General features: G+C 38.0%; 2 protein-coding genes across 11 annotated transcripts in view; one reads left to right on the plus strand and one right to left on the minus strand.

Moving 5' to 3' along the window:
- The window catches only part of LOC110381873 (segmentation protein cap'n'collar), a 137,135-nt gene extending 132,547 nt beyond the window's left edge, over window positions 1–4,588 (plus strand). For all 8 annotated transcript variants that reach the window (XM_064043311.1, XM_064043312.1, XM_064043308.1 and 5 more), the window contains exons 21-22: window positions 210–315; window positions 820–4,588. In XM_064043311.1, coding sequence (XP_063899381.1) covers window positions 210–315; window positions 820–884 — 171 coding nt within the window. In that variant the 3' untranslated portion in view covers window positions 885–4,588. The remainder of the gene's footprint in view (window positions 1–209; window positions 316–819) is intronic.
- A 4,897-nt stretch (window positions 4,589–9,485) lies between these two features.
- LOC135119221 (cytoplasmic FMR1-interacting protein-like) lies at window positions 9,486–23,331 on the minus strand. 3 transcript variants are annotated; one of them, XM_064043314.1, is made up of 12 exons: window positions 23,248–23,331; window positions 22,392–22,591; window positions 19,524–19,657; window positions 17,927–18,118; window positions 16,806–16,930; window positions 16,240–16,318; window positions 15,526–15,620; window positions 14,582–14,763; window positions 12,368–12,430; window positions 11,602–11,749; window positions 10,841–10,997; window positions 9,486–10,371 (listed from the first exon to the last, which is right to left on the minus strand). In XM_064043314.1, exons 1-11 carry the CDS (start codon window positions 23,308–23,310, stop codon window positions 10,842–10,844), a joined length of 1,437 nt encoding a protein of 478 aa, XP_063899384.1. In that variant the 5' UTR covers window positions 23,311–23,331; the 3' UTR covers window positions 9,486–10,371; window position 10,841. The 3 variants fall into 3 exon arrangements, with proteins under 3 accessions (XP_063899384.1, XP_063899386.1, XP_063899385.1); XM_064043316.1 differs by lacking the exons at window positions 22,392–22,591; window positions 23,248–23,331 and adding an exon at window positions 21,857–21,955; XM_064043315.1 differs by lacking the exons at window positions 22,392–22,591; window positions 23,248–23,331 and adding an exon at window positions 21,181–21,304.
- Window positions 23,332–23,684: the final 353 nt, after the last annotated feature.

Here is a 23,684-nt window from a genome sequence, read left to right on the forward strand (position 1 = left end):
TATTTTACAGTGTTAGATAACCCAAATATCGAGGCAGACTATTGCTATCCATGTACACGAAATAGTAGCCAGTCAAACCGCTAGCAGAATCTACTCATTTATAAACAAACACTCAATTTGACAAATATCACATCGTATTTGACAAATATCGCAATCACATTTGACAAATATCGCGATCACATTTGACAAATATCATATTTCTTCAACAGAATCTACGCGACCCTGAAGGCAGGCCGCTGTCTTCGCAGCAGTACTCGCTGCAGCAGGCCGCTGACGGCAACGTGGTGCTCGTACCCAAGATGCCTCAGCACCAAGGTATGTAGTGACTATTTGGCTAGCCATTTTCTTTAGGGCGAAGTAAAACATGCCGAAAGGTATAATATGTAGCGTTTGAAACCCTGTATTTTTTTTATCTTATTTGTAAAAATATACGTTTGCAAATGATTGATTTCAATTTTCTAACATAATTGTCAATTTTTCAACAGTATTGTTTGGTAAACGTTTAACAAATAAATAAATCGATAGCAATGTTTTGGGATAAATTATTATAGTTAACTTTTACGGCCAATTGTCATTTAAAGTCTCATCAAAATCGAAACATTCTTCTATAATTTGATCAAATAACTAAATATTAGTTATGAAAGAATTGCCTCTATAGTTAAGACAAAGAAAGAAAGGCAAGCCCCACCTTCACTGACAACTTAAACGTTCTTTAATCTACTGTTTACGTGAACAGCTATTTTGATAAAACTGACTTTTATGTTGTCACACAGCTAAGGCCTGACACGAATAGTTACTTAACCATCCGTTTGTCTCCAGATCATCCGATGAACCGCACTACAGACGACGACTTGGACAGGAAAGCCAAAAGCTACGACCAGTGACACACCGCCTACTACAACCAGTTCCCGAGATGGTAACACACATACAAACACACAGACTCGAGATCATGCAATAAATTTGTAACATAGTTATACTGCACTACTAAAGTAATAGTAAAAAAAGGATGATATATTATGTCATTATGGTTCCGTTTTTGATATGTCATGATATGTCATGATATTTGTCAAATGTCAAAATAGTAATGTCTGTTTTTGACTTCTACTCTTGTCACAAAAAACTATAATTTCGCAAAATACAAATATCAAGTCTTTCTCAGCGTGATGTTTTGATATTTGACAAATATCACTAAAAATCTTCTGTTGGTTTGAGTAAATAAAAAATGTATATTAAACTTTTAAGTAAAGGATTCAAGCATTTTGTAAAATATCAATAGTGTCAGTGTGTATTGTATAAAAATAAGAATTGTCACAATATTTGAAATATGTACACTCAACAATTTTGACTTTTGATCAAATTTTGACTTACCACTCTCAGTAATACAGTTGTCATTGAACATCTTTGACAGTCGGTCTGACAACCAGTCTTACCAAGGGATATTGGGTTGCCCGGGTAACTGGGTTGAGGAGGTCAGACAGGCAGTCGCTCCTTGTAAAACATTGGTACTCAGCTGCATCCGGTTAGACTGGAAGCCGACCCCGACATAGTTGGGAAAAGGCTCGGGAGATGATGTTTAGAATTGATCAAAAGTAATTTTGTAGAGTGTTATATTTAGAACACAACTTTAGCCTTGTCTAAAAAATGTCCTAGGAATTACCAACTGCTTTATACAGCTTTTTTTACTAAAAGGCTAGACATTTTTGAGTTTTTCAAAAAAAAGGAACGTAATATGTTTGTGATACAAAAAAAAGAATTCCATTTTTTTTTAGTTCTCGATTAGCGAATTTTAAAATTGAGTTTTTGAGTAGCCGCACACTGCAAACTTTTAGTTGGCCGATAGTCTGTTTTGGGCTCTTAAATCAGTATGAAGATGAATGGTAGTACGCACATTACAAAGATCAGGTATTTAGCCTGTATCAGACCGACTGAAAAGTTGGACTGCAATTAAGATTTTCTTTAAATAAAAAAATTGTAGCTGTCGGTCGACTGTTTAGCTTGCAGTGTGCGGTTCTTAGTGTTTTTTGCAAAAACGAACAGATGAGAAATAACATTTTTAAAAATATTGTAAGTATGTATCTTTTGTTGTATATTTAATTCGTAGCAGATTTTTCGTTTTTGATTTATATATTTTTTTGTAAAGATCACGTAAATTTTTCGATTTATAAAAAAAAACTGTGTTTATTTTTTTGGTTACCGACAAAAATTTTGCAAAAAAAAAAAAACGAAATACCACAAACGACTGATATCATATAAACCATAGATTTTAATGGATAAATAAATAAAAAAAAAACAAGATGTCTATGGCATCGTTAAGTTGCAATAAGTAATATTAGAAGCTTTTTTGTAAAATATTTTTTTTCTCTTAACCTTAAGTATGTTTATTTAATGTTATTTTTTTATATTAGTTTCTAAGATTTTAGGTAAAATATCAGCTGAATTGATTGAACAGACGCGATAAAGTAAATATTATAAATAATATAGGTTAAGTTTTTTTTAATAGACAACCTCTTTTTAACTAGGTAAAAAAAATATGAAAAATATCTCATTTTAGTATAGATAACGATTTTTTGTGCACTTGACAGCTGTCAGTTTTCAAGGGAAAATACCGTTATACTGACTGTCAATTGCACAAAAAAATGGTGGAAGTGTAGATTTTCGTCACCTATATATATTTTTTCTACTCTTTTAAAAAGAGGTTGTACCTGAACAATCTTTTTAAGCTGATTAATAAGTAGTTTTAATGTAAAATGTATTTTTCTTTCAGTGCGAAAAATATAAAAAATCTAATAAAATAAAATTATGATATTTGTCAGAATTTTTGTCTATTTTTTTCTCTTCCATCTTTTTTTTCGAAAAATCAGTTTTATCCCCCTCGTTCTTATTTTTTATACTTTCCGTATAAAATATACTTAAAAGTAATAGTTACCATTTAGGTATAATATATTACTAAGTTTCTAACGAGGTATTAAAAACTCAAAAGTTTTTGAAAAATAACGTAAATGAACGAATATTTTTAACATAGAATGATTTTTCACGAAAAATATTTTTTAAAGATTCATTTCTATTTTGACAGATATCATAATTATTTTCTATCTTGTGTACTGCCGTACATATTATTTTGAATACGAGTACAAAAATCTTAAGAAAAAAAAAAATGAATTTTAACAAAACAGACTAAAAAATCACTTTATTTACCCGACTGTACATAAAATGTTGCTATTTAAAATAATATTTCAAAAAAGTACATAACTGGTCACCCATCATTTTGTAAGCCTTCTCATTTTGCTTAACATTTTGTGTATAGTCCATTTAGTATACAAAAAATGTAGTACTTTAAAAAGAGATATTTTTAAAACATTCCTGGAAATAATGTGCAGCACTATTTTATCGAAAAAACCGTAAATTCCGGTTTTTTATTAACCGGTAAATATACCAAATTACCAACGGTTTCTGAACATCAGAATTACTAGAGCCACGTTGAATTAATTTTCCATAAAATAATGGCATACAAAACAAACAAATTTAAATATCTTTTTGAAAATTAACTACGTGGTAACACTATAGTGATTAATTTGTATATTATAAAATCATTTTTTTAGAGACAACAATATTTTTCATATTTTATTGAACAACTTTGGCAGTCGTTACGGGTAGTCAGAAGCCAGTAAGTCTGACAACCAACGTTTCTTCGCGGTATCGGGTTGCCCGGGTAACTGGGTTGAGCTCAGATAGGCAGTCACTCCTTGTGGCACACTGGTACTCAGCTGCATGCGGTTAGACTGGAAGCCGACCCCAAATATGGTTGGGCAAAGGCTAGGCATATAAGGCGAAGAATAATTCACATTCAGATATAAAACTACTCGGAATTTAGTTACAAATCGCCATTTTATTTGTCAAGAACTAATACATAAATGTGACTTGTGAAACTCAAATTGTTGTCTTTGAAAAGAACTAAAAAAAATAAACACTGGTGCATATTTTTTTCATAAAAAAACAGTAGCGCATAGAAATATGGCTTGTAATAAATATTAATATTAGATAAAAAACTAAATTAATTAAAACATTAAAAAAATATTTATTCGATTAAGGTGGTGTTGTATTTATATTATTAAGTTTAAATTTTAAAAGAAAATGTTTAATTTAAAATTTCCTACGCCTTAGCAATGAGGGTTTTCTAAAATGGCGTCCACCAGGTGGCGCACTGAGTCGTCAGGTCCAGGTAACTGTCAAAGTGCTTATCTTTACTATGAATAGTGAACGATTTTAGTGGTTTTTTTATTTTGTAATTAAAGCACTGCATTATTGTTTTACTATTGAGGTTGAGTAAATAAAAAAAACTAAATCATATTGTGTTAACAAATTTTTCAACAAGTTTGAGACTTTTGCACCCTCTCTCTTAGCTCAATTTTTAGTTCGGAAACCTTATTCTGACCGTAGTCCATAATAAAATCAATAACACTTCCAATATAACAGAATTTCAATAAACAATAAGTTCGGCACCTACAATTCCATACTATTTGACAGCTGTTTGGACCAGACGCATACGTGGCGCCACCCGGTGGCAGAAAAAATTTCAAAAACCCTCATTAACGGCCAATCCTAATACTCTATCTATATTTTGACGGTAGCCACATACAAGTCATTTCAAATTTCTATTAAGCAAAACAAAAGATATAATATAGAATATTGGTACCGGCAATAAGAGTCTTGAAGTATTATTTTCATGCTAAGGAGAACTTTTTAAATTGAATGTTTTAATTTTTTTATGGTCATAGTGATTTTAATTTTTAACATACATTTACACAGTGGTCAATTTTGAGTTTGAATATTAAAGTCTAAATTTTAAATAAAAAAAAACTTGCCAAGAAAATATGAGATGGTATTCACAAAAATATTTATTCCATTTTAAGACTGTAGTGTCTTACCTAGAGGTATCGGGTTGCCCGGATAACTGGGTTGAGGAGGTCAGATAGGCAGTCGCTCCTTGTAAAACCTTGAAAAGTCTAGGCAGATGATGATATGATTTAAGACCACTGTGTTTATAGAAATTACTGAAAATTCTTTATTTAGCTTAAGTTATTAGGCAAAGGGTAGAGCATTTGTAACTTAAGTTTAAATTACATTTTACCGAACTACACGCGAATGGCTGTGGGTTATTTTGTAAAATCGCTGGTGAAAATAATTATTGTTATTAGTCATATTTGTTGTAAAATCTTGCCTTTTGTTTGTACACTTTGTCCAAACAGTGATTTGTACAACTATGACTGGGCAAAGTGAAAACTGTATAACATTTATTTCACCGACTTTGATTTTTGGCAGAGTCGGAAATTACCTAAATATTTCATCAGCTTTAACCATTGTATGTATTTTGAAGAAAAATAAAATAAATATGACTAAAAATTGTTTTTTTTTATTCACCCTTTTATTTTATTTTTTATGATTTTGTACTCAGTTTTTAGGATATTAAAATTGAATTGATGACAGTGGTCAAACTAGTTTGGTTTGACAAATATCAAGATTGATTTGACAAATGTCAAAATTAGTAAGGTTGCAATTTCGCGGACATGTTAGTAATGTTCGCGCGCAATGTGTTACTGTTTGCTACAGCGAGTACACCGCGAGATACATTTGTTTGGGTCACAGTGCCGCGATAAGTTGGAATCTTACCTTTTTGAAAAGGTTTTCAGTGAAAAAATGAATAACATTCTATATTTAATATTCTAAAAAGCATTTTTTTACATATTTTTTTTTACTTTTTCCTGTATCGCTATGCTAGAATACATACGCAAAAAAAATAAAAGTTACCGCCTTTTCTTGCGTTCATGCAAGATTATATTTCTAGCATATCCTTACGCGGGTTCGAATCCAGGTCAGGCAAGTACCAATGCAACTTTTCTAAGTTTGTATGTACTTTCTAAGTATATCTTAGACACCAATGGCTGATAAAAAGGTGAAGGAAAACATCTTGAGGAAACCTGGACTATATATAGTCTGAAATCACCAACCCGCATTGAGCAAGCGTGGTGATTAATGCTCAATCCTTCTCCGTGTGAGAGGAGGCCGCAGCCCAGCAGTGGGACGATAAATAGGCTGTAACTAACTATATCCTTGCATTATTTTGCCTGTATATAGCAACTGGATTTGTTTATTTTTGCCAATAAATCTTACGTAGGATAAATAGGTTTTCTAAACTCTGTAGTAAGTAAGATAACAATAGATGTTAAGAGATACATAATATAAAAAATATGAATTTTTTGATTGAGTTTAATTTCTACATGATTCTACCCGAATTTGAACGTCCAGAAATCAGTAAATCAACCATGTCTAGCGGATTGCGAGCGTCTTCAAAGCGAAGCGGGCGCGTATGAGGTCAAAATCTGCCAAGATGTGATGCGGTGCGTGACCTTGGTGTCTACCACGATTCTAAGCTTTTATTAGACAGTCACATTGAACAAGTAGTTGCTAAAACGTCTAAAGCCTTAGGATTTGTGATGAGAATTTCCAAGTGCTTTAAAAAAGGTATCACTTAAAATTCTTTATTGTGCATTTGTAAGAAGTCACCCTGAGTATGCATCACAAATTTGGAACCCACGCTATGACAAATATATTGATCACTTAGAGAGCTTCAGAAACGTTTTATAAGATTTTTATGTTATCGGCTCAATATACCATACAGGTCAGAGAATTACATAAATCAATACAAAAAATTCCACCTTCAGCCACTTTTAAACCGACGCCGTTTAGCCGACTGTTCATTTCTACTCAAACTGCTGTCAAATGAAATTGACTGCCCTAATTTATTGCAAAAACTTAATTTCTCTGTTCCTCAAAAATCTGTTCGGTTTACCCCACCTATATCAGTCCCATTGTCATCTACGAACTATAGGCAGAATACATATATGTTGCGAGCTAGCAAGGATTTTAACAAATTGTGTAAAGAGTACTGTTTTGACCCATTCAATACCAAGTGTTGTGGTTCGTAGGCAACTACATCACGATTTTTTCAAAATTTAACTTTGTAGTATGTAACTATAATTTTAATATCTTTAAGCGTGTTATTCCATTATTATCCGTGAAAACCTATAATTGGCTTTCTGTTTCTTTATAGGTATAAGGTGTAAAAAAATTAACCTTATGAAATTACAGGAAATATTCGGAGTAACAAATAAAAAATGAATGTATATTCAGTGTTTCTAAATAACAATCCGTTTCTAAGATATTCAATACCTTAAACTACGCGAAAAATATTGAATATGCGCGCTGTACATTGTGTCGGGCGCCGCTCGCGCCGCCCGCTTTGTAGGCATGAACGAGAGTAGTGGCGCGGCCGCGCGCACTGTTCATTCGCCCCTGCGATACCGCCGTTTTGTTAACAGCTGATTCAATTTTTCTGCCCGACTGTTTATTGGATTTAATTGCAATTGTTTATTTTAATACTCGTATTGATAAATAATTAGTAATTGTTTAAATTAAGTTTACGGTACGGTCAAAAGTGAATTATTCAATTTTAAACCATTTCATAGAAGTAGGTATAAATTCTTACCTTATTTACAAAAGATGCTGGAAGTGTCCACCATTTTGACCAATGCACAAGTGGGCACGACGTATCACATTGTTTTTTACCGCGATTAATGTGTCTCTGTCACTTATAACCACGTTAAATGCACTCACTATGCGGGTTTTTAATTCGTCCACATTTCGAATATTGTTACCACTGTGTCCATACACTAAGTCTTTTACACGGCCCCAGAGATAGAAATCTAGGGGTGTAAGGTCGGGCGATCGAGGAGGCCAAGCAATAGGTCCTCCACGGCCTATCCAGTGGTTAGGATAGGTAGCGTCGAGGTACGAACGAACTGCTCGGTGATAATGTGCAGGAGCTCCGTCTTGCTGGAAAAAATGGTGCCTTGTTTCGGCAAGAGACACATCTTCCAACATGTCTTGCACAGACTGAAGCAATCCTAAATATGTTTCACCGTTTAGGCGTTCTAGGAAGATAGGTCCGAGTACCGTCTGCCCTATGATTCCAGCCCATACATTCACTGAGAACCGGTGGTGAAAATGGTCTGGAACCACAGCGTGCGGGTTTTCGTACGACCACCAGTGAGCATTGTGGATGTTGAATAAGCCCACTCTACTAAACGTGGACTCGTCCCTCCATAAAATGTTCCTGCTAGGTTCTTCCACCAACCACCTACAAAATGCCAGCCTCGGTTCAAAATCTGTAGGTATCAGTTCCTGTACTCTAAGGAAGTGGTATGGATGTTGGCCTTCTTCACGTAGAATGTGCCAGGCAGTAGTGTGACTTATGCCTAAGTCCCGACCTGCATCACGTGTGCTCGCGTGTGGGTTGTCACTGAAGTAGTCCAGTACTCGTTCTTCAAGGTCGCTAGCGATGCGTGGCCTCCCGGTATCGGCTTGATGAGGTCGAAACTGTCCGTTGTCGAGTAAGCGCTGGTACACTCCCAGGATTGTTTGAATCGCAGGCACTCGTCGCTGGTTACCGTACAATTCACGGTACCGGTTACGTGCTGCGGTCAAACTTTCACCGGTCACAACATAGCACACTATCATATCTAAATACTCGCGATTTGAGTACGTAAACGGCATTTTAGATATTTTACACGGAATTGCGTGAGCGCGAGAGTAACGGCACAACACACCCTTCTAGCGCGACCGATAACGGACGACTGCGGAGAGCGGGTAGGCAGCGCGGCGCCGATCCGCGAGCGCAGCCCTTACAGCGCGCATACAAAAACTACCCTACATTATTTTTTTTCTGTAAAAAAACAAAAGTGCTCCGATTCTCAATTTTTTTTTTTTTACTATATGAGTTTTTTTATTACGAATACGTAAATAATAATTTGAACATTACTTTTTTTACACCTTATATATGTCTACAACATTGTTTTGTTTAGCCGTTGGTTTTCCAATAAGAAAATAAGTAAAAAAAACTAATTAAAATACGTGCATCGGCCTAGAAGTCGGTGGCAAAATTAACTTAGGGACATCCATTAGACAAGAACGTGAAGATATACTTAATAAAGAAAACAACAAAAATACGTTAGAATCTATATTTTATTTAAATAAGTCATAAAAATCTTAAACTAACGTACATTTCAATACATTCTAAACATTAGCGAGATAATACGATCCGCCGGAAAATTTTTGAAAAGACGAATTCGGCTTTTTGCCAAAGACTACCTACCTATGTTATAGAAATATAACTTAAGACTTAAATTTTGAATTAAATACTTTTTATAATTTGTAATATTGTTAGTGGGTAATATAAATGCATAATAATGTGGAATTTTCAAGTTCTTTGTATACATAAGCAAATAAGTGTAACACAAGTCATATACTTATTAATACAAATAATGTCTTAAAGTGGATACAAATTTACACTAATACAAAAAAAAAACAATATTGAAGGAAATAATATTGTAAGAAATTTAATCTTAAAAATATATTTGACGTTTTGACAGATTTTTAACACGCTTATATTAGCTTCACTTGTAACTATGTATGTAAGAAAATCTTGGAATCTCAATTTGACCCACTTCCCGGTCTTCGATCAGGATGAAATTTTGCACACGCTCTGAGTTCTGATGACAATACATGACTAGCGTGTTTTTAGTTTTTTTTTTTACTATTACATTTTGTATATAGAATAAGTCAATACGCTATATTTATTCCTCAGATAGAAGTTAAATAATGATTGAAAAATCGTCTTTTGAATGAATTTAGAAGAATACCCAACTTTATTTTTTTTTCTTAATATCAATCATTATTACAAAATGCGAAAGTAACTCTATCTGTCTATTACGCTTTCACGCCAAAACTATAGAACCGATTATAATATTTGGTACACAGATACATAATCTAGAATTTGAGAAAGGATATATTAAATAGTTTATCCAGGTGCGGGAAGTTGTTCCCTCGGGACGCGGGTGAAACCGCGGTGAATAGCTAGCATTGGTTATTATACCTAAGATACGCTAGAAATAATTATCCTTACAATATGTATTTTATTACTTAGAAATAAACCTATTTATAAGCATTTTTGTATCTAATCATGATTAAAATTCATTTTTACTTCAAAAAAATACTAAAAAGCACATTGAAAAAGACACAGTTTTTTTTTTAAGTCAAATACAGAGCCTCTTTTTCAAAAGTCGGTTAAAAACAGAAGGGAGAGTTTAGACAAATGCTTTTGTCGTATTTCATATACGTATTTCGGCTAGTATATTTAATTATTGTGCTTATACTTATTGGAAATGGAATAATAATTTTATCTTTTCTTAAACTAAATTCTATTTTAAACTATTATCTAAACGTTTATCTTCCCTTTCATGATTCAGGGCTCCATATCTGTAAAAAATAAAAACAATCGTGTTTAGAGAAACATTTGAACCATTTTTCAATTACGCAAAAAAAATAATTAATGGAAGAACCTAAGTATATGGAGAATACAGAGCAGAAAATGGCTAACATGGTGGAGAAGGCGAATACCAATGTAGAGAAGATGGAGAATAGTGCATGGTGGAGAACATGGACAATAGGGTATGGAGCGTGGAGAAGATGGATACAAATATGGAGAAGATGGGGAAAGTGTATGGTGGAGAAGATGGAGAATAGTGTATGGTGGAAAAGATAGAGAATAGAGTATGGTGGAGTGTGGAGAAAATGGATACAAAGATGAAGAAAAATTTGGAGAAGGTGAAGTTGGAGAATAGAGTATGGAGCGTGGAGAAGATTGATAAAAATGAGAAGAAGATGGAGAATAATGTGAAGAAGGTAGAGAAGATGGAGAATAACGTGGAGAATTTCATCAAGTTACCTTAAGCAGTGTGCGGTGCAGCGGGCGGTGGGAAGCAGCGAACATGCTCTACTCCAGCCCTCTCGTCGTCCGCCGCGAGGTGTCGCGCTAACACGCCGAATATCTGAGAGTTGAGCACTTGGAAGCGACGGATACGGTCTACCATGCGTTTCAGAGGCTGTGAAATGTGTATAATATGTGTAATTTAAGTATATTAAAATGTGTTTTTTTTTGTTAATCTAGTAGGTACATTTGCTTTTTTACATAGGTACATAGAACATACTGCTTAGCATAATTTTTGTTCTAATGACTAATTGTTATTTAATGTATTTTTTTTTTAATAACTTTAGTTGAATACCTATCCAAATGGTAATGGTATCATAACAAACTGGTAAAATCGACGATTTGACAATAGAATGGTTTGGTTAACTTTATGGTTAAATGGTGCAATTCACCATAAAAGAAAGTCGTGATAGTTACACTACTTAAAACTCAAGAACGACTAAACCGGTTTAGCTAGAAATTGGAAATGGAAGGACATAGGATACTTATTGTTTCCAACCGGATACAGGAAATAGTTTGCATGGTATGCGGGTGAAAATACGGGCGAAAGCTACTTACTAATAAAAATTATATTTAAGTACTTTTAAGAACTGTTTGCCTGTAATAGGTTATGCATTTAGCTTGTAACATTTTTGCATGTATCGTTTTTCCTATACTTAATGTAATAACTGTTGGCATCCGAAATAAATAAATAAAAAAAAAATAATAAAAATACTCACAATCCCCTTAACGAGTTCATCTTTGCCATCAACACGCTGCACCTTGAGTATATGATAGCAGAAGTCTAAAGCTTCGAAGCGCCGCTGTTGTCCTAGTAGCGCTATGATAGTGCAACCGGCCCAGTGCAGACCTTCTCCGAATAGTTCCCTGGAGAATATATGTTGTTCTTTGTTACACAAAAGTAAAAAAGTATATAATTTATTTTTGTCTTACAGCCAGTTTCTTTATCAAAAGTAAAAGCCAAAGTAATGTCATAAAGTAAAAGTAACGGTCAAATTCGTTTATTTCACGATTTTAACTGAGAGTTTTGCCTTGAGAAAAAACGAATTTGACCGTTACTTTTACTTTATGACATTACTTTGGCTTTTACTTTTGATGAAGAAACTCGCTGTTAAAGAACGAATAACTCCGTTTAAACCTAATAAAATTAGTTTTAATTCGTGTCGTGAATAAGGGCTGCAAAGAATGACATGAATATCATCGAGGTAACTGCTAATAGGACTGTTTAGGTTAAAAAAAGAGGGTAAACAAATAATTTTACTTATTTTCAGGAAGCTGAATCTTCGAAGAAAATGAAGGTAGATATTAAAGAAAACAGTAAATTAATTAAAATTACTGATCCGATGAAATTTTGCACACAAATAATAATCAATGCATGAAAAAAGGCTACTTTTTCTCGTTGCGGGAAGTAGTTTCCTCGTGAAACAAGCGTGGTCGTGGGGAAAACCTCGATTAATTTTTATTAAGAAATTTAAATATACTCACTCAACAGTAAACTGTGTGTCTCCAACGGGGATACAATACAGGAATTGTAGAGCAGACCACAATCTGAAACAAAATACATATTACTTTTACATTCACATAAATTGTTGTAATTTTTGTGTAAACAAATACATTTTCTTTCTTCTTACCAAATAGGAATAGTCGCCATAAACACCAAAAAAAGTTAAATAAAAGGTGAATTCTTGTGCAAATCTTTTCGTGTAATAATCATTAAAATGGGGTCTGCGGGTCTGCTGGAAGAGACTTCATTAGAAATAAGCAGTATCTTCGTACTATTTTATGTAACTTCTACTTCTTTCGTGTGCTTACTGTGTACATAAATGTATTTAATAAATATTGAAATTCTAATAGACATCTGTGTTGCTGGGAAGTTTGTTCTTCACCGCTTCTTCTTTCCAGCCATAACACTAGGAAGTGGTGAAAGGGGGGCGTTTTTGCGATGCTATTTGATGTTATTAATATGGGGGTGAAGTGCGGGTGGGGCGAGAGTGGGGTGCAGGTGGGGTGAGGGTGGAGTGGTGGTGGGGCGAAAGTGGTGCGAGGGTGGGGCACGAGCGCAGTCGCCGCAGTACTACTGAGTATAATGAAGAGGCTAGGCAGATGATGTTACCTGTGGAACTCGGTGGTGGTGTCGGTGTGGTGGGGCGCGTGGTGGTGGGGCGCGGGTGGGGCACGAGCGCAGTCGCCGCAGTACTACTGAGTATAATGAAGAGGCTAGGCAGATGATGTTACCTGTGGAACTCGGTGGTGGTGTCGGTGTGGTGGGGCGCGTGGTGGTGGGGCGCGGGTGGGGCACGAGCGCAGTCGCCGCAGTACTACTGAGTATAATGAAGAGGCTAGGCAGATGATGTTACCTGTGGAACTCGGTGGTGGTGTCGGTGTGGTGGGGCGCGTGGTGGTGGGGCGCGGGTGGGGCACGAGCGCAGTCGCCGCAGTACTACTGAGTATAATGAAGAGGCTAGGCAGATGATGTTACCTGTGGAACTCGGTGGTGGTGTCGGTGTGGTGGGGCGCGTGGTGGTGGGGCGCGGGTGGGGCACGAGCGCAGTCGCCGCAGTACTACTGAGTATAATGAAGAGGCTAGGCAGATGATGTTACCTGTGGAACTCGGTGGTGGTGTCGGTGTGGTGGGGCGCGTGGTGGTGGGGCGCGGGTGGGGCACGAGCGCAGTCGCCGCAGTACTACTGAGTATAATGAAGAGGCTAGGCAGATGATGTTACCTGTGGAACTCGGTGGTGGTGTCGGTGTGGTGGGGCGCGTGGTGGTGGGGCGCGGGTGGGGCACGAGCGCAGTCGCCGCAGTACTACTGAGTATAATGAAGAGGCTAGGCAGATGATGTTACCTGTGGAACTCGGTGGTGGTGTCGGTGTGGTGGGGCGCGTGGTGGTGGGGCGCGGGTGGGGCACGAGCGCAGTCGCCGCAGTACTACTGAGTATAATGAAGAGGCTAGGCAGATGATGTTACCTGTGGAACTCGGTGGTGGTGTCGGTGTGGTGGGGCGCGTGGTGGTGGGGCGCGGGTGGGGCACGAGCGCAGTCGCCGCAGTACTACTGAGTATAATGAAGAGGCTAGGCAGATGATGTTACCTGTGGAACTCGGTGGTGGTGTCGGTGTGGTGGGGCGCGTGGTGGTGGGGCGCGGGTGGGGCACGAGCGCAGTCGCCGCAGTACTACTGAGTATAATGAAGAGGCTAGGCAGATGATGTTACCTGTGGAACTCGGTGGTGGTGTCGGTGTGGTGGGGCGCGTGGTGGTGGGGCGCGGGTGGGGCACGAGCGCAGTCGCCGCAGTACTACTGAGTATAATGAAGAGGCTAGGCAGATGATGTTACCTGTGGAACTCGGTGGTGGTGTCGGTGTGGTGGGGCGCGTGGTGGTGGGGCGCGGGTGGGGCACGAGCGCAGTCGCCGCAGTACTACTGAGTATAATGAAGAGGCTAGGCAGATGATGTTACCTGTGGAACTCGGTGGTGGTGTCAGTGTGGTGGGGCGCGTGGTGGTGGGGCGCGGGTGGGGCACGAGCGCAGTCGCCGCAGTACTACTGAGTATAATGAAGAGGCTAGGCAGATGATGTTACCTGTGGAACTCGGTGGTGGTGTCAGTGTGGTGGGGCGCGTGGTGGTGGGGCGCGGGTGGGGCACGAGCGCAGTCGCCGCAGTACTACTGAGTATAATGAAGAGGCTAGGCAGATGATGTTACCTGTGGAACTCGGTGGTGGTGTCAGTGTGGTGGGGCGCGTGGTGGTGGGGCGCGGGTGGGGCGGGCCACTGGGGCGCGGTGAGGCACGAGCGCAGACGGCGCAGTACTACGGAGAATAGTGAGAGTCCGCAGCAGAGACGTTCGCGGGTTAGGAGGTCGCCTTCGCGGGAGAGTTGGCCTTGCTGTGAAGGAAATATAGAAATATGATAAGTTGACTACTTCCTACAACTGGATAAAAGTAGAATATATGTCATTATTCGGATATATAAGCTTGTATCTCAGAATAAATGCAATATATGCTAAGATCGTCAAAGATTAGTTTTTGCGAGAAAGAGGGATAAAAATCTATGACCCAGATAAAATATAGCCTAACTTAGTTGGGGATATTATAGCTTCCTAACAGTGAAAGTGTTACCAACTCATATCGGTTCAATAGTTTTGGAACCTTTAGTGCCAAAATGGTCCTCTTTATAATACTTAAGTTTAGAAGTATTTACGTATAAAAAAATTATGACACTTTCCGTTGTCATTTTACAACTCGGGAACGGTTTCACATACCGAAATCAAATCATCATCCGAATTTAGGCTTTGTTCGGACTATTTAAGGTTTATGTAGTTTAAACAAAATCGGTCGATCGGTTCTTCATGTATTCATCATTATTAATTAATTTCATATCATTTTTTTTTTTTGTTATTTTGCTAAACGTAGCAAAGTACGTACCGGGTCGCTATTATTAATATAAACTAGCGGGAGCCAGCGGCTTCGCCCGCGTGGTGTGTTGATAAGAAGTAGCCTATGTGTTAATCCAGGGTATCACCTATCTACATACAAAATTTCAATCAAATCGGTCCAGCCATTTTTGCGTGATTCAATAACAAACATACATCCATACATTCTCAAAAACTTTCACATTTATCATATAAGTAGGATGATATAAACTTACCTTAGCAGTACCATATTTGTCGACGTTCTGCACAATTTGCAGGGCGGCGTACTTGGCTTCTAGACGCTTCTGTTTTGTCTCTGGTTTCTCTCCCTCTGTGGTAAAAATAAAATATAAAAAATATAATATAAATTATATTTTTTTATATTTATATTTTAACTATTGAATAAGTCATGCACGACGCTTATTTTGAAAAATAAAACTGGCAAATGCGAGTTTGACTTGTATACCAAGGGTTCCATACCTATGATTATTTTAGTTTTTTTTTTTTTTACGTAAGCTTGAAAGTTTCATTTTTTTACAAATTCATGGAATGTATACTAATATTATAAAGCTGAAGAGTTTGTTTGTTTGTTTGAACGCGCTAATCTCAGGAACTACTGGTCCGATTTAAAAATTTCTTTCAGTATTAGATAGCCCATTTATCGAGGAAGGCTATAGGCTACTTTTTATCCCGGTACGGGAAGTAATTCCCACGGGATGCGGGTGAAACCGCTGGCAGAAGCTAGTTCAAAATAAAGAATCGCGAATTATAATGGCTTCGTATATGAGGCATGAAACTCAAAAAAAAAACATCAATTTTAATTTTTAAAAAAAACTTATTTTTAGTATTAAAAACAGGTTAAAATATTTTTTATTTAACTTTTCAAGGGTGTATACTACCTTATCAAAGAAAATATTCTGAATGTTTCAAAAATGTATTTATATACAAACCTGCAACGAACGGCCTCGGCAGAATATTTTGGAAAGGCGCCGCGTGAAGCAAATCTGTCACTTCTTCTTGACTCAGCGCCTAAAGCAAATGTTATATGTTTTATTATATTTACAAAAATACATAAAAATATATTAGATGTAGCTACCGCCCGCGGTTTCGCTTGTCTCAAGGAGTGAACTGGTTCCCGCAACCGATTAAAAAGAAGCTTGAGTTATTCATTATTACATTAGCTACCTGCTTCTTCCGAGCAAAAACACAGGAAGTGGTGAAGGGCGGGCGTTTTGGGGGCTGTCTTTGGTAAATTTGACCTTTCAAAAAGTGCTGATTTGTAGCCTACACTGAATAAATGACTTTTTATCTTTATTTGCTAGTCTTGAAAGTCTCGCAATCGGTTAAAAATCGTTCAAGCAATTTCAGAAGTGGCGGTGTCGCCGAGTCATGCAAAGACAATAATTGTGCATGAACATTAACTTTAGCTTAAATATCTTTCATTCCATAGGCAGCAATCCAACAGATAGATAGAGTATTGAAAGCTGCTTTAGATAAGTTTAACTTTTATGCTCACCTGCTCAATAAGCATACAGAAAAGTATGATATTCCCTAGCTCTCGGAACGCGTGGAACAGCTCGGTCCTGGCATCCGGGTATTGTACTATATCCGTCAATTGAGCGTGGTAGTAGCCTAGGACACCTGGGAAAGAAAATAGATGGTGAAGAACTGATTATTTATTTGATATAGTTTTTGAAAGGGGTCAGACAAAAGTTCCCTGAAGACAAATTAAATGTCAGTTTTCTTAAAACAATTATTGTTTATTATTTAATAATTGTTTATTATTTTATAAAATAAAAAAATTATTTTTTCTATGATTTTCCGTGTAAAATCAATTCAGAATTATTTTTATGAGTCGAAGACTGATATGTGGCAAATAGACGTAATATTTTAGAGAAACATTTTCATTGGTATTTGTTTTTCTGATAACGTTATCTGTAAAAATAACAAATACATATGTGGCAATATTTTCCGCTTCATAGATTAAATCGCAGAAGCCCGAAGCAACACAACTTTTTTACCCATTTTCTTCATTATTATACTACCTCTATTAGTCAAAAATGCTTTACAATTGTACTCTCAATTGTGGTCGAAACTCCGCTAGAGTAAATATAGATAATCTGGAAGACCTATCACCACCATGATGGATGAAAAATTATCGCAGCAAGATAACGGATGAGGCTTTAAGAATAGTTAGGGGGACGCTGACCATAGATGATGGACTATGATGGATGTCCAAATGGCAGGAGCAAAGACAATCGATCCAGGTGGGGTTTCATGGGCGAGGTGGACCTTGGGTGCGAATGCAGGGCTGCTATGCAGACCATGTCCCACCTCATCGCATGTCAACTGTGCCCTGAAACCTGCTCGCGGGAGGACCTAATGAGCGCATCCGGCCGTGCTCTCGCTGTGACGGCATATTGGACTGACATAGTGTAGTCTCACTATAAGACATGTCATCGACACGAAAGAAGAAGAATTGTTAGATAGCCCATTTATCGAGGAAGGCTATAGGCTACTTTTTATCCAGGTACGGGAAGTAGTTCCCACGGGATGTGGGTGAAACCGCTGGCAGATGCTAGTCTCTTATAAATTACTTAGAAGGATGAACATGGATGTGCATATTAGATGACCCACCGTTGGAGCCGTAGTCATATCTCGGCAGCTTGCAGTGTCGAGGCATGGCAGCCTGTAGTGCTCGAGTGAACTGCGCGATGCAGCCGTGGACTAGGCCTCGGGCTACGTCCAGGAGTTCGGAGACCACGACTGCTACGCCTTGGTAGCCGAGGAGGCGGACTAGGGCGTGCAGGTGTTGGGCGCCGACGAAGCCTGGGAACAAAAATTATATTTCACTTAGAACTGCTTCATTAATCTAACAACCAAGTCCAGTCTAACCAAGGGGTATCGGGTTGCTCGGGTAACTGGGTTGAGGAGGTTAGACAGGCAGTCGCTCCTTGTGGTACACTGGTACTCAGCTGCATCCGGTTAGACTGGAAGCCGACCCCAACATAGTTGGGAAAAAGGTTCGGAGGAGGAGGCTCTGCCTCATTAATCGCACGCTGACTGGCGACCACACTGGCGACTGAGTGCGCGAGTTGCACTTTACCGTGTACATTATAGTGGCATTAGTGGCTACGTCGCCAAGCTGCCAGGGTATCCAGAAGCCACGTAGAGAACTGTAGCTCGTGGCCACGCTTCCAATTTGCCAAACCGTCGCCAAGTGAGTTAGATAGCAAACATTTCAAAGGAGATTGGGCAAGAATGTATGAAGTTTGGTCCAAATGTCCACCACGAACGAGACCTATATAGTTAAAAAGTCCACTTAATTTAGAGTAATTTTTACTAAGAAAGTAAAAAAAAAATAATGCCAAAAAAAAGTTATAGCCAAAAATGTATTCTTAATTTTCGGTAGTTTTTGCATGTTATCATTATTATTTTTTATTTTATTCCACTTCCATTTCCGCACTTTATCTAAAACTAAGTAAGAGTAAGACACATTTGCATAAAAACAGCCCATATTTTTTTGCCCGATGGATGTACGAATCACTAACCAATTGAGGCGCCAAAAGTGCTTGAATATACTCAGCGGTGCCTGGATTTAAGAAAGTTCCATGTAACTGGTGGTGCTTTCTCTCTAATAATGAACAATTCTATTTTGTCAGAAGTAACAGAAAGTACGAAAATCGAACATCACGAAAAGTAATTGAAAAAATTAAATTGAGAAAATCTATAAAATGTTTTATTTGATTTTGCTATAACTTTTTTCTGGCATTATATATTTTTTTACTTCCATAACAAAAAATGTTCTATATTTAACGGGCTATCTAGCCATATAGGTCTCGTTTGTGGTGGACATTTGGACCGGAATCGCCCAATGTCCTTTTCAATATTAACTGCTTGGATACCTAGCCGGCGTGTCGTCGCCATGGTGTCTTAATGAGGCAGAGCTCTTAGGGCCGATTTTTCAATATAATAAATAAAAGCCAGATAACTTTTATCTACTGCGGGACTGTTCGCGCGAATTACCGCAGCCCTGGTACATACGCGGCCTACGACGGAACACGACGGTGTTTAGTCAGTAAGAGTCTGACACTCCCACACCGCGCGTCACCCACAGCGGGAGGTTGACACACACATTTGATGATTTTAGGCGTCGTTAAAAAAAAGTAAGTAGTGCCAAATGTATCTAGGATTAATGGTGTAAACAGTGTACGTAGTGAACTAGTGTACTCACCAACGTACTGAGCGTACTGAGCTGAGTAGGCGAGGCTGAGCTGCTTGGAGCCCCACAACAGCGCATGTCCGTACTGCTGAGGCTTCTCACGAGATACGCCCGCCGCGAATTGAATGCCGCGACATTTTACGAAACTGGAAGAAAAGAAATAAATAACTATAAAATTGATAGTTTAAAAAACTAAAAAACACGCTTCGGCACGCACAAAAACTTTTGGATTAATATGCAACATTAATTCTTAAGATCTAAACATGAAGTCCTCCTAGCCGATTATCGGCTACGGCGGTTATTCTCATATATACAGAATTCTCATAAATACATAGAATACAGAATAGGGTAGTGTCCAGGGTCGAAATAATGAAATAATATTTAGTCCGCTTTTTAGATAATCAAAAAATATTGGATACGTATTTTTTCTTTTTTTAATTAAACATAAAATGACAAAGATAATACACTTCAAAAATTAGGAGTGGGGGCCTTTTACGTCACAGTGTCCTGAAAATTGTAGCAACTTGTGACGTCACACTCAACTTTAACACGCTATATCTTAACAAGTTCTGATCCAATTTAAAAAAGAAAAAATACGTATCGCTTAATTTTGGACAATCTACAAGACGGACTAATTATTATTTTTTAGGAAACTAGCCTATTCTGGTTCATCTGTTGGAATTAACGGACAGTTTTTTTTTATCAAAATTAAGGAAATTCTTTTTAAAAAGGCATATTATAATGCCAATGAGTATTTCACAGATGACAGCTCTGAAGTGGACAGCGGTGTTGCTGGGAAAGGACATTGGGCGATTCCGGTCCAAATGTCCACCACAAACGAGACCTATATGGCTAGATAGCCCGTTAAATATAGAACATTTTTTGTTATGGAAGTAAAAAAATATATAATGCCAGAAAAAAGTTATAGCAAAATCAAATAAAACATTTTATAGATTTTCTCAATTTAATTTTTTCAATTACTTTTCGTGATGTTCGATTTTCGTACTTTCTGTTACTTCTGACAAAATAGAATTGTTCATTATTAGAGAGAAAGCACCACCAGTTACATGGAACTTTCTTAAATCCAGGCACCGCTGAGTATATTCAAGCACTTTTGGCGCCTCAATTGGTTAGTGATTCGTACATCCATCGGGCAAAAAAATATGGGCTGTTTTTATGCAAATGTGTCTTACTCTTACTTAGTTTTAGATAAAGTGCGGAAATGGAAGTGGAATAAAATAAAAAATAATAATGATAACATGCAAAAACTACCGAAAATTAAGAATACATTTTTGGCTATAACTTTTTTTTGGCATTATTTTTTTTTTACTTTCTTAGTAAAAATTACTCTAAATTAAGTGGACTTTTTAACTATATAGGTCTCGTTCGTGGTGGACATTTGGACCAAACTTCATACATTCTTGCCCAATCTCCTTTGTTTTCACCGCTTCTTCTTTCCAGCCATAACACTAGGTAGTGATGAAAGAGGGGTGCTGTCATTTTTGTAATTTTGACGTTAAAAAGTGCTAATCTAATTACTTTAGCTACCAGTGAAGCTAAAAAAAGTGAAAAGTTGCTGAACTGAAACTGAATAGCTGGAAAGAAGTGGCGCAACAAACTCGCCCTACTAACTATTTTAAACCTAGTTTTTTAAGTCGGCTAAACTCACCGATCAGTAGCGGCGTTATAACAGTAGTTGGGTAAGAAGTCAAAGTTTAGTTCCCAGAACACATGCAGGGTTATTCTGCCGTAAGGAGCCAGGACTCTGTGGTCTGACTCTCGGAGGATCGCGTCATAGTGTCAATAATGTAGCTAGTATAGTTATCGGCACGAATCTTGAGCCCTGACCTACATCTGCGCAGAAGTGATTTATTAGCAAAGAACCAATCCCGAGTGACGGCTATGACGCGATGCACTGCGGGCCAATCACCGCTTTAGCGCCTCACTTCATACCACAAAAGGGACTCAATAAATCACTTCTGCGCAGATGTAGGTCAGAGCTCAAGATTCGTGCCGATAACTATACATACAGTTGAAACTGAGAACCTCTTATTTGTGAAGTCGGTTAAACTTGCTGGGGAGTTTGTTCCACCACTTCTTCTTCCCAGCAAAAACACATAGAAAGTGGTGAAGGGTGGGCGTTTTGGGGGCTGTCTTTTGTAAATTTCTGACGTTCGAAAAGTGCTGTTTTGCAGAAAAGTTTGAATTGGGTTGCCCGCGTAACTGGAATGAGGGGGTCAGATAGTCGCTCCTTGTGGCACACTGGTACTCAGCTACATCCGGTTAGACTGGAAGCCGACCCCAACATAGTTGGGAAAAGGGCTCGGATGATGAGTTTCACTTACCGATCAGTAGCGGCGTTATAACAGTAGTTGGGTAAGAAGTCAAAGTTGAGTTCCCAGAAGACGTGCAGGGTGATTCTGCCGTACGGAGCCAGGACTCCGTGGTCTCGCGAAGGATCGCGTCATAGTGTCAATAATGTAGCTAGTATAGTTATCGGCACGAATCTTGAGCTCTGACCTTCACCTCCGCAGAAGTAATTTAGTGAGGCGCGGGGGCGGGGTAAGGCGGTGATTGGCCCGCAGCGCATCTCGTCATAGCCGTCACTCGGGATTGGTTCTTTGCTAATAAATCACTTCTGCGCAGATGTAGGTCAGAGCTCAAGATTCGTGCCGATAACTATACATACAGTTGAAACTGAGAACCACCTTTTTTATGAAGTCAGTTAAACTTGCTTTGGAGTTTGTTGCACCATATCTTCGTCCCAGCAAAAACACATAGGAAGTGGTGAAGGGTGGGCGTTTTGGGGGCTGTCTTTTGTAAATTTCTGACGTTCGAAAAGTGCTGTTTTGCAGCCAAGTTTTTTTGATTTTCACTCACCGATCAGTAGCGGCGTTATAACAGTAGTTGGGTAAGAAGTCAAAGTTGAGTTCCCAGAAGACATGCAGGGTGATTCTGCCGTACGGAGCTAGGACTCCGTGGTCGGACTCTCGGAGGATCGCGTCGAAATCGTCCAGGGTTAGATACCGGCTGAGGAGTTTGTGACAGAGGCGGTTCACGGAGATCAGGCCTTCGAGCTCCTGGAGATAGAATAAGTGTGTGAGTATGTGCCAATGTTGAATAATATAAGTCATAGTCACTAAATATTGATTGCAACATTTGTCAGAATTTTGAACTAGAAATTTCAACAGAAGGGTGGGCGTTTTGGGGGTTGTCTTTTGTAAATTTATTTTTTTGACGTTCGAAAAGTGCTGTTTTGCAGCCAAGTTTGAATAAATGACTTTTGATTTTGATTTTGATTTTTGTCCTGTACAAAACAATTTGAGCAGGAATTGGCTTCTATGAGAACTCAATACTTTTAGAGAATGATGAAAAGATTGAATAGAGAGACTTTTGACATTGAATAATTTTGGTGGGATAATTGTTTTCTGTTATTGTATCTATTGAGAGCGGGTGAGCAATAATTGTGTGTAAATGTAAATGCACATTGTATTTGTATGTGAAAGCTAGAAAAATGATGGCGCTACATTTCACCGGCTATTGTTATCGCTTGATATCGCAAACTTTAGTTTACTATTCACAAAGGCCCAAAAAAATACACCGACGCGACGGAAAGAAAACACTACTAAAAAAATAAAAATCTTCTAAAAGGACATAATTATAACATTAGATGATTTTCTTTTTACCTACTTCTCTTTCGAAAACACCAATAAATAAATTATTGATGTAAACTCACCACAACGCCGGTAATATCTCCGGCTTCGAACTTAGCGACGGCCGCGTCTAGAGCCCTGTGCATATCTGCATTGATTCGCTGGGCCACCTGTGAACATAATACATATAATTTCAGTTACACTATAATCATATAACCAGTCTAACCAAGGGGTATTGGGTTGCCCGGGTAACTGGGTTGAGGAGGTCAGATAGGCAGTCGCTCCTTGTAAAACCCTGGTACTCAGCTGCATCCGGTTAGACTGGAAGCCAACCCCAACATATTTGGGAAAAGGATACAAGGATCGGAAGATCATGATTATGAGTTACACTACGATAATAATAAGTCTTGGTAGTCTATTAGGTGAAAAACTAACTTCTCAAGTATGCGTGTGAGTTCGATTATAGGTCAGGCAAGTAACAATGCAACTTTTCTAAGTTTTTATGTGCTTTCTTAGTATA

Source organism: Helicoverpa armigera, chromosome 31 (assembly GCF_030705265.1).
Source record: "Helicoverpa armigera isolate CAAS_96S chromosome 31, ASM3070526v1, whole genome shotgun sequence".
Classification (NCBI taxonomy): Eukaryota; Metazoa; Arthropoda; class Insecta; order Lepidoptera; family Noctuidae; genus Helicoverpa; species Helicoverpa armigera.

Coding starts and splice junctions, on each gene's coding strand:
- LOC135119221 (XM_064043314.1), bottom strand. CDS start 23,310: ATGCACAGGGCTCTAGACGCGGCCGTCGCTAAGTTCGAAGCCGGAGAT. Junction 18,119..19,523: donor TCAGTACGCTCAGTACGTTG/GTGAGTACACTA, acceptor TTTTGTTCCCAG/GCTTCGTCGGCGCCCAACAC. Junction 10,998..11,601: donor ATGAACTCGTTAAGGGGATT/GTGAGTATTTTT, acceptor CACATTTCACAG/CCTCTGAAACGCATGGTAGA.